Consider the following 13,721-nt stretch of genomic DNA (forward strand, 5'->3'; position numbering starts at 1 on the left):
TGTAGCGCTCGGTTGAATTGGATACCTATTGAATTATATACTAGGTGCGGCGGGAATCTAGCCTTAACTCTTCAGTCGCTGGATGTAACGAAGCTCCCAATCCCAGCTTAAAGCCATTGGTGGCGGGTGCTAACTACTTAACATGGATTTAGATATCTGCCGACCGATACGATCGGAAGACGCGTAAGCCATCTCAATTTGGAAAGTGCGCAGGTGGCGGAGTAGTTGGCAGTGGAAGCCACCTAAGGCAAACTCCGGTCGCGTGTGGCCACACGAGCATACGCGTTCCCGAACCGCGAATAGCTCTCCCGCATTTCTCACCTTGCTGTTAGTATTGTTACGAGTTCTCAAACCCAAAAGCGCAATATACTACAAAATTTAGATACCATGTGATCTGTTCTAGGAGGCAACGACTTTTGATAAGCTTGTGGTTGAATCTGACGTTTTCGATACCAACAAAGATCAGAGCTGTATTGCATGTACGACGATTCCATTATACGAGAGGATATATGAGGGTACCGTACCATAAGCTGGAGGTAACCGTGTGCTGGGTTGCCCCGCTGTCAAAGCTTGGCCATATTGGCAGTTCCCTTCGCCCTTGGGACCAAAATATGGTACATGGTACGCACTTTGTCATCCACTTGCTACTTTTTGGGTCACCCCACACTATTTATTTCCTAAGTCATCTATGGAGGCCAAGAAGACTGACGATTGAACTTGATGGTGGATTAGGTCAAAGCTCTAAGGCTAACCTATCCGTATGCAATTGGAGTAATATTTTCCGAATTTGTATATATTTGCATTCTTTGCATCATTTTCACTCGTTGCAAAGCTTAACTTTACTGCTCAACATAGCCTCGAAGTCTATATCTGACAAGGAGAAAAATAAAATAAAAAAAAGAACCCAATAAACTCAACTGTACTTGGTTTCGCAGGACACGTTGGAGGACGAAAACACATACTCAAGACCCTGTCATATTCAATATCCAGCCGCATTTGGCATCTCCCGTGGGGTATCGTTCCGTAGGTGGTTGGTGATTAAATCACTAAAGGAAGGTGACCACTCCACACGCGGGCTCAGGCTGTCAAGTCCCCAGAGCTCAGACATGAACTTGAGGATGGAGGTGTGTGTAAAATCATTATTGCCCGACTTGGGTCTGTTCTGAATCAAGCCCTTTTCCACCCAGGGTGATATCAATATGGTGGGGACGCGAACGCCGAGGCGATCAAAATGGAACTTATATTTCTTCCCATCAGGAGCCTTCTCGGTATAGGTCAAATGGTCGCCGGCCGGAACACCGGTGGGAGGAGGTACATGGTCGCCAAATCCTCCGTGTTCATCCCAGGTGATAATCAAGAGGGTTTGGTTCCATTGCGGCGAGCTCCGTAGTGTGTCGTAGATACCTTTCATGAAATTCTCGCCCATATTGACTGGGGACTTTGGATGCATGGACATATATTTACAGCACTCTGGGTTGATCCACGTGAATTGTGGTAGCGCGCCAGATTTAGCATCTTGGTAGAAGCGATCAATAGGTAGAACGTTGGTCTTGCTCTTTCCTGACTTCGTAGTCCATTTGTAAAATAATGAATCCGGCGGGGAGCTTGACTTTCCTAAGTTGGTAGTATTTTCGTAGTTGATCCATGTGACATTCTTCTCTGATAGTTGCTGGAAGATCGAAGTTTGGGGTAAGCCGGAGTGATAGAATAGCCCTTTATCCTGGCCCTGTCCGTATGAGGTGCCAGATGTTAAATATGCGCGGTTTGGGTTCGATGCTCCGGGTACTGAGGCAAACCAGCGGTCGAAAAGTACAAAATTCTCCGCCATGGCATTGGTGACGGGAACGAGGTCTGGGTTGTAGTAATTTATCACTTCAGTCACCACCGGCTTGTTTTTCAAGTGGTAAATCCGGTTTTGCTCAGTGATAAACCCATTCATAGACGAGTTCGCATCGGTAGACGGATGATACTCGCCGAAAATTTGCATATTGCCACCTGTAATAGAATGATCGGGGGAGATTATGACAATGTTTTTTGCTGTATCGGCCGCGCAAAAGTTGCTTGAGGTTGAGCTCAGTGTATCTGCTGGGTTACAATAGGTATGATTAACCAATCCATCAATTGTCGCATTGTAGGTGAAACCGCCGGCGAGAGTGTCAAATGACCGATTCTCTTGCACAAGCACGACGACATTTTTGATATTATTGATATGTGAGGTTTGTGAGCGCGCAGCAGTACAGAGGATGAAGCCAAGTCCAAGTGTAGCGACACTAAGTTGCATTGCCGTGGCGATATACGTATGCACACCGAAGGGATGCTGTTATTCCTTATATACCTTGCACGGATATGATAGATGACGTCATTCCAGCTCCGTCCGAGAGGATTGAAAATGCTTAAACCTTTTTAACTATTTCTTAGTGGTCCAGTTTCAGTATGAGCCAATAAATCACCGCCAAATATCGGAAGCCTCCTTAACGAGCTTTTGCTAGAGATTGTGTGGAGCGTTTGGAAAGTAATGCGATATTTGCTCTCATAAGTTCACACAAAAATCTGTAGTTTAGACTTCAGCCTAGCATCTAGATTTATAATATCAAATTTCAGGATAGTAACCTATTATACCTCCTCTCCTTCCAGCCAAACTATGATTCTGAGCATCCCATTCCGACGTTTGCTAACTTCACCTCACTCTGTTTTTTTTTTTTTTACTTTCCGCCGAGTGTTACCATCAGCCGATCTGTACTAAGGCTGTTTACACTACCAGTCCAAAGCGGTCTCCAAAGCTGGGCCTTCACGGTCTATCACATCAGGACTCACGGCAGCCGAATTAATTATCTGGGAATCAAATCGTAAGATTGTGAAGTCATAACTGAATTGGAATATCACTGTAAACTAATATATAATTTCTGTTCAATTCGAGTTCCACCCTTCATTTAGTCTCTGCCTTCCCGATATAATCTCCTAGATCAAACCAGTGAATCTGGTCTCCAAAGCTCCTCGCGTTCCATACTGAATACATAATATTCTTAACCCGGACCTGTGACTGTAGGGAAAAAGTCACCATTTCGTCACTTTTGGTAATAATAGCTGACTGTTCTTCAGCACTTGTGATCTCAAAACTGGCTACCATATAAGCAAGTGCAGTGCATGGTATCGACCTCCCCGTGACCTGTAGCACCATGTCAAATTCAGCAGTGATGGCTCTAGAGAGCAATAGTGCTTTCTCGTCGTACTGCCCAAAAGGATGTTTTAGCCGATGAATAATGAGCAATGCGGCAAGACGAAGCACTTCAGTCTGCGCAAGCATCCGAACGACCTCATCTTGACTGAATTGTTCAAGAAAGTCAGGCGGTGGTGAAGGTTGCCACTGATCCAAACGATCTTGGATGGTCTTGAGTTGCTTTGTAATTTTGATATCCATTCTTCCATCCGTGTGTCGAAGTATACTGGCAACTTCGCAAATGTCATAAAGATGAGCAAAAAGACTAGAACTCAGCCCAATATAGCGATCAACAACATTGTTGCGGTCGTCTTCTCCAATTCTGATGGTTGGTATCTCCGACTTCAGGAGACAATCAAGCGTCTCCGTGCTAACAAGACACATCAGGAAATCCATCGTACCCGAATCCATCGTTAGAAGCCTCGAATACATCGGCTTAACCAGAGAAAGCGTATAGCGGGATATAAGGAACGACTGTCCATGTGCAACATGCATAGCGAATGTCACCATCGCTATGCCAATTCTCACCGCGGTGATCAAATCCTGATCTTGAGATATTTGCAAAGAGCGAAGTCCAGACACGGCTAATGCGGCTCGCCGGTGGCCGATTTCAACGCTGGCTTTGTTATATTGGGCATATTTGTCGCCTAATAACACTGCAGCACAGGCTACTGTAGCATGCTTTAGGGTAGGTGTTGGTTGAAGCAAGTTTTGGACGAAGGACCTATGGTGTGTTTCATGGAAGCTTGGTCCGATTAGGTATTTGTCGAGTGGGGATGGTGCGACAATGTCTTTCATGAGGTTCACAAAATGTATTTCCCACTGGTCTAGGTCGGGGAATAATGCTGTATTATTGCCTAGTCCGTCATTGAGCGAGAAGTAGAAATGTGCATATGGAGTGTCCTGCGATAACGTGGAGACGGGTGTCGGGCTATGAGGGTCGGCATTGAGGTTGGAGGCTGGAAGATTATATGATAGTTTTCTTGCCATTCGAGGCTTTCGACCTGTCTTCGCGATATTCCGTGTGGTTTGGCAGTTGTGATTTAGTCGGTCACACCTTTCGCATGGTGCTGCAGGGCTCAGTCGACGACACTTTTCTTTCAGAGTGTGGCATTGGTCGCAGGCTCGTTTGGGCGCGGAAGAAGGCATTGTAGGGGATTTCAGTTGTTCAATCAAGGATTCTCTTCAACGTGGTCCGTCTTCAAATGGGTCTATTGATATCAGGTCCCCGCATTTCCGGGTATAGACAACGAATGCCTACCTCGATCAGTATATCTCAGCGTGTGCGATAAACACTATTCAGGCGTGAACGTTGGTCTTAGAAGACCCCATCTGAAGTGATGTCAGGAGCAAAAGATCAAAGCCAAGAGAAGCCCTGATAAACTCTCGGGTGGACTTGACTAAAACGCTCAAGCGCGAGTTTGCGGGGAAGTAAACAGTCGACAACTTCACATTAAATATCTTCATATCTTCACTACTTCACACGCTCCGGTCGTGTACAGAAAATACCTGTCAACAGTTCAAAGTATCCGCCATACTCTTCCAAACAGCCGCGGGCAGTCTCCCATGAATCCAATACCCGCCCTCTCCTCCATCCCGACCCTGTCCTTTCCACGTCACTAACAAGTCATCCAAGTGGCACTTGGTCTCGCGCAAAATCCCACAGTAGTCGACACTGCCCTGAACAAAGAGCGGGGTTTCTCCCTGAACGTCGATCTCGAAAAGGGGCAGGCCTTTCCATGATGCGATCCGGGGTTGCGCGGCTCGGCTACCGTAGGTCTTGGGGACCATTGGGTTCTTCTTGAGCTGTCGATGTTGCTCTACAACCTCACCGATACATTCTGGCTGCTGTGCCTCATCGATTGTGTGTCGGATGTGTGTTGCCAGGCGCGTCATTGACGGAATACTATATTCGCTAGATGGCATTGGGTCCGGCAGAGGCATCATATACCACGGGTTATAAAGGTTAGCTTCAGTTTGGAGCTGCTGTGAGATGTCGACTACCAGCCCAAAATTGTGGGCAGTAGGTGGGTGTAGAGACGCCTATAAATGGCTGAGTTTCAATGGCACCCGTCAATAAGAGTAGGGAGTATGCTTACCTTGTAGATGAAAGCAACCAGCAAATCGTGTTCGGTCACCTTGGAGTTCTGCATCTCTGCTTCCTTTGCCCATCCTTGAATCTGGCCTCGTGGTACCAGCATGGTCCTGCCAACCCGTCGAGCAGAAGGGCAGAAAATGTTCCTTGTAATCTGCTTTCCCAAAGCACCAATCCCAGCAGACCAAGTTCGATGCACAGAATGCAGGTGCAAGTCTGCGATTTGGTGCGATTCAATCATTTCAGCACACTTCTCCAGAACTTCCGATTTGAGCGACAGCGATGGTCGAGCGTGCAGGGTATGCATGATTCTTTCGCCCCGGAGTAGAGTGCAGTAAGCCTGAATAATCCCATAAGCACCTGGAGTCACATATCAGCTTTGTTTTTGCATGTTTGCTTTGGAATGAATTACCATTCGCATCACAGAGCGAGTGCAGGAACTTGAATCCTATTATGCAGGCGTCGTTCAAGAAGACTGTTCGGATGGAGAAGACTCGCTGCTTCCATGCCTGCAAAATTCCGTAACCAAAATCCAATGCCTTATCCAGCGCCTCGGTATCGATCATCTGTGGGAAATCCGGCTCGGGGGATACGTAGAGGATCTCATCGAGGTCTTGGTGCATCTCCCGCCCTTCCCAGACATCGGTTAGATCACCAGGATCTTTTGGCTCTAGAAATTTTGTTTTCTGATACATGTCAGCCTTGGTTCTGTTGTTTATAGATGCAGCAGATCTTACCAGCGGGTCCATTCGCAAGTTCAACACAGGCCATTGTGAGACAAGTGTATCCGCAGCGAACTGAAAATCCAATGGACTCGGCTTAGTTTTCACGATGACCGACAGGGTAAACTCGAGAGGACGAGCATAACCCAAATCCAGCGGTCCTGGCTTCATGTTGAAAGAAAAGATTAAAGATAATTAAAAGGATATCAGCGATTGGATAGAAGAAAAAGATGAAAACGAACGACTGTCCTTGTATGAACTCAATCTAGCAGTCCATATCAACAATAATCAGGAAAATGAGGCCGTAACAGACAAGAAGTACATGATTTTCGCTTGTTTATCACAACTTTAATGGCCCTCTCCACATAACTTCCCTCTGGAATGCGCAACCTGTGATCGGCTTCTGCCTCTACTGTCGTCTTGGCTTATACGATTGGAATTCCGTGCCATGGCAGCGGCACCTCTGGAATGTTAGGCGATGTCTTTGCCCTTGCACAGACGTCTCTATCGCTCATAATTACCCACTAAGGCCGGGGTAGCATGGTTGACGGGAATTAGGATACTACAACCGGTAGCCCTATAGCCAATTAGCTGTAACCTGTCATTCCCTAAATATTAATTTCTGTAAGGCACAAATTCCAGCTTGTTTCGGTATCGGTTATAACATCGTCGGTTGTGATGGCAGTTGAACTTCTCCCCAGGTGATCCTTTCAGACGCACTGGACAAATGCAATCAGACAAATAACCGATATATCAAGATAGCGATCCCCAATCAGGATCCGTGTGCAATCTCGCTCGAGGTATGCTTGATTCACGGGACTTGAGGCCCCAATTACCAACGATTCCCCTGGAAACTGCTGATTAGGGAAGTAGATAATTTGAGAAAGTTTGGAGGAGCGATGATAGCCAGTGTCAAGGCGGGAATGACGACAGCGATGTCATTGCTTGTCGAAGGGCAAGGGTTATCTTTGAGGAAAGACTCCAAAGGGAATGATTGGCCGATCAGACGGCAGGTGAAGCAGGGATGAAGCGACTCACGAACGAGGTCAAAGCGCAACGAAGGGGCGGGAAGGGCCGCTGCATCAGTGCAGAACATCCAAGTGAGATGCTTATCACATCTTACTGTGCTATTGATTGCTTCAAAGGGTATGTGGGAAGCTTGAACATGTCCTGATGATCAGGTTGAATACTGGGAGTAAATTACTTGAACCGCAAGAGGGAAGGGACATCACAAATGATCTCTGCACATTTTAACAGTCGAGCACGGAGTGTCGACATCATGCATGCAGGAATCATCATTTGGATTCGTTGATCAAGACAAGCTCGACCCTTGGTCATTGTATCTGGAAACCAGAGGCGGTGATCGCGATCCGTTCGGCATGGATCTTGCTACAGACCTGGCAAATAGTGTTATAGTGTTCAAGATCGGGCGTGGGCTAATGCACCTCATGCACCCTAAAAATCTGAATGGATACGAGTCGAGGTTGAATTCCGTCCGTTGATACCTGGCAAAGTGCTGCATAAAGCGGTGTGCTTGATCAAATTTTTTCATATCCAGTTTTTGCATTGTTGGTTTCTCTCTTGTGAGCTCGTTATTCTTATTTATTTTTATCAAAGACGGTTCCTTTGATTTGACGGCAGATCACTCGAAGTTCAAGTCGACCGACATCAATCCTGCCGTCATAGCGCATAGTTGCACATGTACGACCGTAGCGGCTGGATGCTGAGACTGCGTCATAACAGACCAAGGCTTAAAAACGCTAGGAGCTGTTCGGCTCAATCCTACAGTGCTGGATATCTATGCTTCGTTTGCCCATCTGAGTGGCTGGCTGACGCAGGGCCTTTCGTGTGATGGTTGCACAAAATGTCCCTCTAGTTGCAGATCTGCATGCAGCCGGTTTGGGACTGCACTGTCGAGTTCTTTGACATCAAGGACGGTCGTCTCTACTATATAACATGTCGGTGGACCCACCTAGGGTTCAACTGCACGAGCTTGGTTTGATAAATATCCTCCTACTTGCATATTTTGGTATTTTTTTGTCTAGAAAACTTTAAACAGGTACTTTATAGTCTTCATCATGGTATGGGACTACTACGATGGCAAGGTCCTCTTTGTGACGGGAGGCTCAGGATTCATTGGGACCGCACTTCTCTGGCGACTCTTGAGTCAATCCTCACCCGAACGAGTGTATGTGCTATGTCGAGGTGGATATGCGTGAGTGCTCTTGGGCCTTCTTCTGATGCAAATATCTAATTGAGGTCAATAGCAAAGCAGAAGAAAAATGGTCCAGCATGCTTCCAGCGTCTACTGCAAAGATCCTCACCGAGAGTCAACTGTTGACTGTTCTCGACGGTGAATTGGGTGATACAGCCACTATGGATTTACCAGAAGAAACATTACAGATGCTCAAACGAACAGTGCACATAGTTATCCACGCGGCATGTTCAGTCCAACTACAAAACTCTCTCCGAGAACTAGCATATAGCGTCATGGCACCCAGCCTGTGCCTAACAAACTATGCCCTAAAATTCCCCAACCTCGAACGCTTTGTCTTTTTCTCAACCGCATACGCCAACGCCCATCTATGGCAGACAAGCAATTCTTCCGATGTGCGAGTCGACGAAAGTATATACCCCCTCGGCACCGAAAGCGAGGACTATTACCAAAGCGCACTGGACTCATGGCGCGAAGTACAAAAGACTGGCTCATCAGATGAATACGACGCCCATGATTTTCCCTGGCCATACGCCTACGCCAAGCACCTAGCCGAGCGACTCGTCCTGCAAAAGGCATCAGAACGCGGCAAGCTAGACAAAGTCCTCATCATCAGACCCTCGGTCATCGGCCCAGCCGACAAGCATCCATACCCCGGCTATGCAACTTTGAAAGGTACACCCTCCACAGCCGTTGCAGCGGCATACATGCTCCACCCAGGGCGACGGATCACACTTTCATCTCGATGCGAGAAGCCAGGTCAAGAAGCCACTATCGATGAAGTCCCCGTGGATGTGGTGGTTGATCGGGCGCTAGTTCATGTAGCGGTGGGGACGAGTGGATGTGTTCATGCTGTCAGCGGAGAGCAGGGTAGGTTATCTGTTGACGAATGGTGGCGTGCGTTCAAGAAAGAGAGGCGGATTCCTTGGAATGTGAAGCTTGCTTGGACGTCTGAGGATTGGCATTCGCCTAATCTTCATCAGATTGCGAGGCGGTTCAAGATTATTGGGACTTCTTTTGCTTTCTCTGAGGAGAAAACTGTTCAGGTGGCGGAGAAGTTGGGGGGTCGGAAGGAGGATCTTATGTTGTTTGCGGATCGGTCTCTGCTTTATTCTTTGCACTTGAGGAGACATCATATTCATCATATGGCTGTTCAGCATGCTAAGACGAATAAGTGGCCTGCTTTTTATGCTAAAATGTTTTGTCGAAAAGGGAAGCCTGTGACTCATTTGGGTAGTAATGTGAAGGCGTAAAGTTGGATGGACTGATGCACTTTCAAGGTACGTTCTTGTATCTTCTTTTCTTTGGGGATTTTCCAAGCAAAGTTTTTTCGGCGTGTATTTTATGTCCGATCTTTCTTCTGAACTTGAAATTATCAAAATAGCGAGACTTATATGAGATGCACAATCGACTTTCATTAGCCCTGAACTATATATACATCTTCGAATGGTGCGATCTTGTTTTCTGACCGATGTCAAAGTCGAAGCAAATACTTTACTGTCGATAGATTAAGGCATGAGGTAATATTTGTATAAAAGATCACTCATATTACCTGCTATTCAAAATCACATAGTTCCGAGGGGACATCTAGATATGCGTGCACGGACCATTTCACTGATCGCGGGGGAAAAGAAATTCTTGTTGCCCGCCACCGTCTCGCAACAACATCATGGCTCCCACAGCGTGTTTCAACTGCAAGGAGGCGCGAGCCGTCATCATCCGGCCAAAGAACAGACACAAACTCTGCCGGGCCTGTTTCATTCAGATATTCGAAACCGAAGTCCACGAGACCATCACCGGCACCAAACTTTTCTTCCGCGGTGAGCGAGTCGCGATCGGAGCCAGCGGCGGCAAAGACAGCACAGTACTGGCAGCAGTACTGAAAACACTGAACGAGCGATATGATTACGGCCTGGACCTATGCCTGCTCTCCATCGACGAGGGAATCCGCGGCTATCGCGATGACAGTCTTGAAACTGTAAAGCGCAATGCAATCCAATACGAGATGCCCCTCGAGATCGTGGGATATGGCGAGCTTTACGGCTGGACAATGGATCAAGTGGTGGCACAAGTTGGCAAGAAGGGCAACTGCACCTACTGCGGTGTGTTCCGGCGACAGGCTCTCGACCGAGGCGCTGCTCGGTTGGGTATCAAGCATGTTGTTACCGGCCACAATGCAGACGACGTCGCCGAGACTGTCATGATGAACCTGCTGCGTGGTGATCTTCCCCGTCTATCGCGCGGAACCAGTATCGTCACCGACTCCGACGCCTCGGATATCAAGCGCAGCAAGCCTCTCAAGTATGCCTATGAGAAGGAAATTGTCCTCTACGCTCATCACCGGCAACTCGATTACTTCAGCACTGAATGTATTTACTCGCCTGAGGCATTCCGCGGTAGTGCGCGCACCCTGATCAAAGACCTGGAGAAGATTCGTCCTAGTTCAATCCTTGATATTGTCAAGAGTGGCGAGGACATGGCTGCGCTTGTGCCGGTGGAAGTTCGAGGCTCTGGAAAATCAAAGCATTCGAGCGGAGCAGAGGACGAATCTACCGGCGGCTGTGGTAGTCAAAACGGTCGGTCAAGTGGTGGAGAAATGGCCGCTATGGAGAAACAACTCACTGAGAACGACGCTGCCGAGTCACGCGAGACTGAGATCAAGCTTCCAATTGCTGCATCGAAGAAGTCTCGCCCGGCTAAGCCTGCTAAGCAGATCAAGGGACAGACCATGGGACACTGTGAGCGCTGTGGCTACATCTCCAGTCAGCGGATCTGCAAAGCCTGCACACTCCTGGACGGCCTCAACCGGAACCGACCCAAGACGGCAATCGAAGTTGGCGTCAGTATGGAGGACGAAGAAGGTAGTTCCACTTTGATGAGGCAGATGGAGCGGGCTCAGCTTGGAGCTACCTGAACAATGAATCAGTGAAGCACATCTATTCACGATGCCCAAGTGGTCAAACTCCACAGACACCGGAGTCAGGATCCTGAGCATTCCCACCACAGCCATATCGCCTAGGTCATCGTACCTGCCACGCCACTACATGCACCTCCGTGAAGTCACATTGAAAGGCAGTACCTAAGTCGGTATCATTGCACCGCACGGCAGCCCATACGTGTCAGGCTAAGATTGGAATCACGGAGCTCAACATGTCGGGCCCAGCCCCACAAGCAACCTACAAAGCTAGAGCAGAGCTCAAGGCACCAAAGCTAGAGCTTATCCATAGCATAGAGCAAGTCCGAGAGATTCTCAAATATGAACATTATACATAGTCGAGGGTAGTTTATTCACGAAGTCGCTGGTAGTAGTATACAAATACCCAATAATAATCACAAAAAACGCCCTTTCCATGGGATCCATCCAATGCAATGCATCCCAGCTTATCTATACAGTAATCGGAGGTGACATGCCATGGCAGCACCGTCCGTCAATACCGAGATCGGTTAAGCCCTTCAGGCCCAGTTAGGCAAAGACATGAAGCCAGATCCCGAGACTTTACTCAGAGAAAGAGCTCGGGACAAAGGAATCACGACAGAGCCCATATCCAATTCGACTAAACCAATCTTACTCAGTCTTCCCCTCAGCAGTATGCAACTGAGGCAAATCAAAGCCAACCCGTCTAGCCGTAAGACGAATCTTCTCCTCCTCATCCATGCTCATGCCAGGGTTATACCGCTCTAGCAATTCGCAGTATGAGCGCTGAGCGCGGACATACTGAGCCAATTGTTCGGCTTCTTGCACGCGGAGAGTTAATTCTTCGTGTGTTTTGGGTGCCGAGAAGGGGAGCGCGCTGGATCCGGATGTGGATGTAGATGTAGTGGTTGTTGTAGTGGCATTCGGCTCTGAGCGGAAGATTTTGCGCAGGGATTGGTGGATTGGACTGGGGGTGTTTAGGGATCTTTTTGGGAGTTCGCGGAGGAGGGCGCGGTAGGTTGCTCGTGTTTTGATGTGTTGGGGCATGGTGGGTGGCTTTTTGGATGGGGTTGGTTTTGAGGGGCTGAGCGGTTGAGCGGTCGAGCTGGGCTTTATTTGGCTTGGTTTGGAGGTTGGTTTGGCTCCTTTGTTGGATGTGAAGGGTGGCTTTGGTTGGATATCAGATTGAGCAGATCGATTGTGGCACGTGATCCATGTGGAGTCTCGCCAACAAAGGTTTAGCGTTGATTTTATAAGAGCTGTACATGTATATACGGAGTACCGCTACTTACGTATCAAGGTTCTCAATTGTATGTGCATATAACAACGCCATATTTAATGGATTCACTATTGTCTGAGACCCTAGAATTTGTCCAACTCCATCCGAGTAGGTGTGGGATTGGCACGGCTACGTGTATCAACTTCACTTTAAAGAGAGTCAAATATCAAAAGATAGATATATATGGAATAGACCACTCGAGCTAACTACTTACTTGTACAAGGGTATGGCTGCTAGAGATAGCAGAACATCTCCCACCAACAACAAACCTCAACGGCGCCGATATCTCACCCGACAGGGTACCCGACAATATGTCCTTTCACACCTTTGATACACTTGGCGATACTGCTACTGTCCCCGCCAGCAAGGTAGGACGATATGAAATTGTACATCTACGTCTTTGGGCATTTTTTATTTGGGATAATGATCCTCATCAATTGATCGAAAATGCGAAGACTCTTCTGAGTATGTTGTTCTACTCGGGCTTTCCGGTTCAGTTCATATCTGACACGAATGAGCTAGAACCAAGTGGATTACTTCAATGGAAGATACGTCTAAAGATATATTCTCGGGCTATGGGGAGAACACTGAGAAATTTCTGGAAATATACGAAGAGTTTCTGGCTTTGACTAATATCATTTGGGAATGTTCCCTCACCTGCGGAAACCGAGAAACTGGTATATGGCAAAGTGCTAAAACAATAATCGATAGATGGACGTCGTTTCTCCCTGGTCTTATCCAAGATCATGGCACTCAACTGCTTGAATATCGGAATGAACCTTCACGAACACCGCTGAATCTTTGTACGCCAGCAACCCCGTGGGTGTAAATGGTGTGACTGAGGTGATGAAACAGCAACAGCATCATAATGAGGATCAGGGATAGAGTCTGAGGGTATGATGTGCATAAGTTAGAGGACCAGGTACGTAGTCTTTGCGAGGTGAAGGATACTGAGGACATCATTCCTTTCACGGCTATATCTCTGTGGGCGCGAAAAGCTTATGGTTGATCTGTTTACGCAGAACATTCTAAAGGCGGTACTACAACGACTTATTTCATCATTACGAATTTCAAGGTTGATACGAAACAGAATGTCTACATAGGTACCTCGTAAAAGCCGCTGCTCAGATAGGAAAGCCCCACTTGCCAGGGAAATTCCGGTATGTATACTCTGCAGGCGCATATGTACAAAAACGTCGTAGGGAGCTTTTTTTTTAGATGTATCGCCGCTCCAAGCGTCATATCTGTTCTCTCGGGAACTGAGTTCATAACGAAAAGC

The 13,721-nt window shown here is 47.5% G+C and overlaps 6 protein-coding genes across 6 annotated transcripts; 2 read left to right on the plus strand and 4 right to left on the minus strand.

The window, feature by feature from the left end:
• Positions 1 to 979: 979 nt before the first annotated feature.
• PENARI_c012G09506 (uncharacterized protein) lies at positions 980 to 2,281 on the minus strand (the record flags this gene model as incomplete). The annotated part of the gene is made up of 1 exon (XM_022633016.1): positions 980 to 2,281. The coding sequence occupies one exon, from the start codon at positions 2,279 to 2,281 to the stop codon at positions 980 to 982; it is 1,302 nt and encodes a 433-aa protein (XP_022487344.1).
• Positions 2,282 to 2,926: 645 nt separating this feature from the next.
• Positions 2,927 to 4,366, minus strand: PENARI_c012G08606 (Zn(II)2Cys6 transcription factor; the record flags this gene model as incomplete). Its single annotated transcript, XM_022632991.1, has 1 exon — positions 2,927 to 4,366. The coding sequence occupies one exon, from the start codon at positions 4,364 to 4,366 to the stop codon at positions 2,927 to 2,929; it is 1,440 nt and encodes a 479-aa protein (XP_022487119.1).
• A 330-nt stretch (positions 4,367 to 4,696) lies between these two features.
• Positions 4,697 to 6,083, minus strand: PENARI_c012G04587 (uncharacterized protein; the record flags this gene model as incomplete). The annotated part of the gene is made up of 5 exons (XM_022632893.1): positions 4,697 to 4,703; positions 4,842 to 5,260; positions 5,317 to 5,672; positions 5,725 to 5,982; positions 6,050 to 6,083. The coding sequence occupies 5 exons, from the start codon at positions 6,081 to 6,083 to the stop codon at positions 4,697 to 4,699; spliced, it is 1,074 nt and encodes a 357-aa protein (XP_022487181.1).
• A 2,029-nt stretch (positions 6,084 to 8,112) lies between these two features.
• Positions 8,113 to 9,502, plus strand: PENARI_c012G08572 (uncharacterized protein; the record flags this gene model as incomplete). The annotated part of the gene is made up of 2 exons (XM_022632989.1): positions 8,113 to 8,222; positions 8,302 to 9,502. 2 exons carry the CDS (start codon positions 8,113 to 8,115, stop codon positions 9,500 to 9,502), a joined length of 1,311 nt encoding a protein of 436 aa, XP_022487368.1.
• A 416-nt stretch (positions 9,503 to 9,918) lies between these two features.
• PENARI_c012G09581 (putative PP-loop ATPase superfamily protein) lies at positions 9,919 to 11,163 on the plus strand (the record flags this gene model as incomplete). The annotated part of the gene is made up of 1 exon (XM_022633018.1): positions 9,919 to 11,163. One exon carries the CDS (start codon positions 9,919 to 9,921, stop codon positions 11,161 to 11,163), a length of 1,245 nt encoding a protein of 414 aa, XP_022487300.1.
• A 651-nt stretch (positions 11,164 to 11,814) lies between these two features.
• On the minus strand, positions 11,815 to 12,210 carry PENARI_c012G06781 (LYR motif-containing protein; the record flags this gene model as incomplete). Its single annotated transcript, XM_022632948.1, has 1 exon — positions 11,815 to 12,210. The coding sequence occupies one exon, from the start codon at positions 12,208 to 12,210 to the stop codon at positions 11,815 to 11,817; it is 396 nt and encodes a 131-aa protein (XP_022487247.1).
• Between the last annotated feature and the right edge of the window lie 1,511 nt (positions 12,211 to 13,721).

This window comes from Penicillium arizonense (genome assembly GCF_001773325.1).
Source record: "Penicillium arizonense strain CBS 141311 chromosome Unknown PENARI_contig012, whole genome shotgun sequence".
Taxonomy (NCBI): domain Eukaryota; kingdom Fungi; phylum Ascomycota; class Eurotiomycetes; order Eurotiales; family Aspergillaceae; genus Penicillium; species Penicillium arizonense.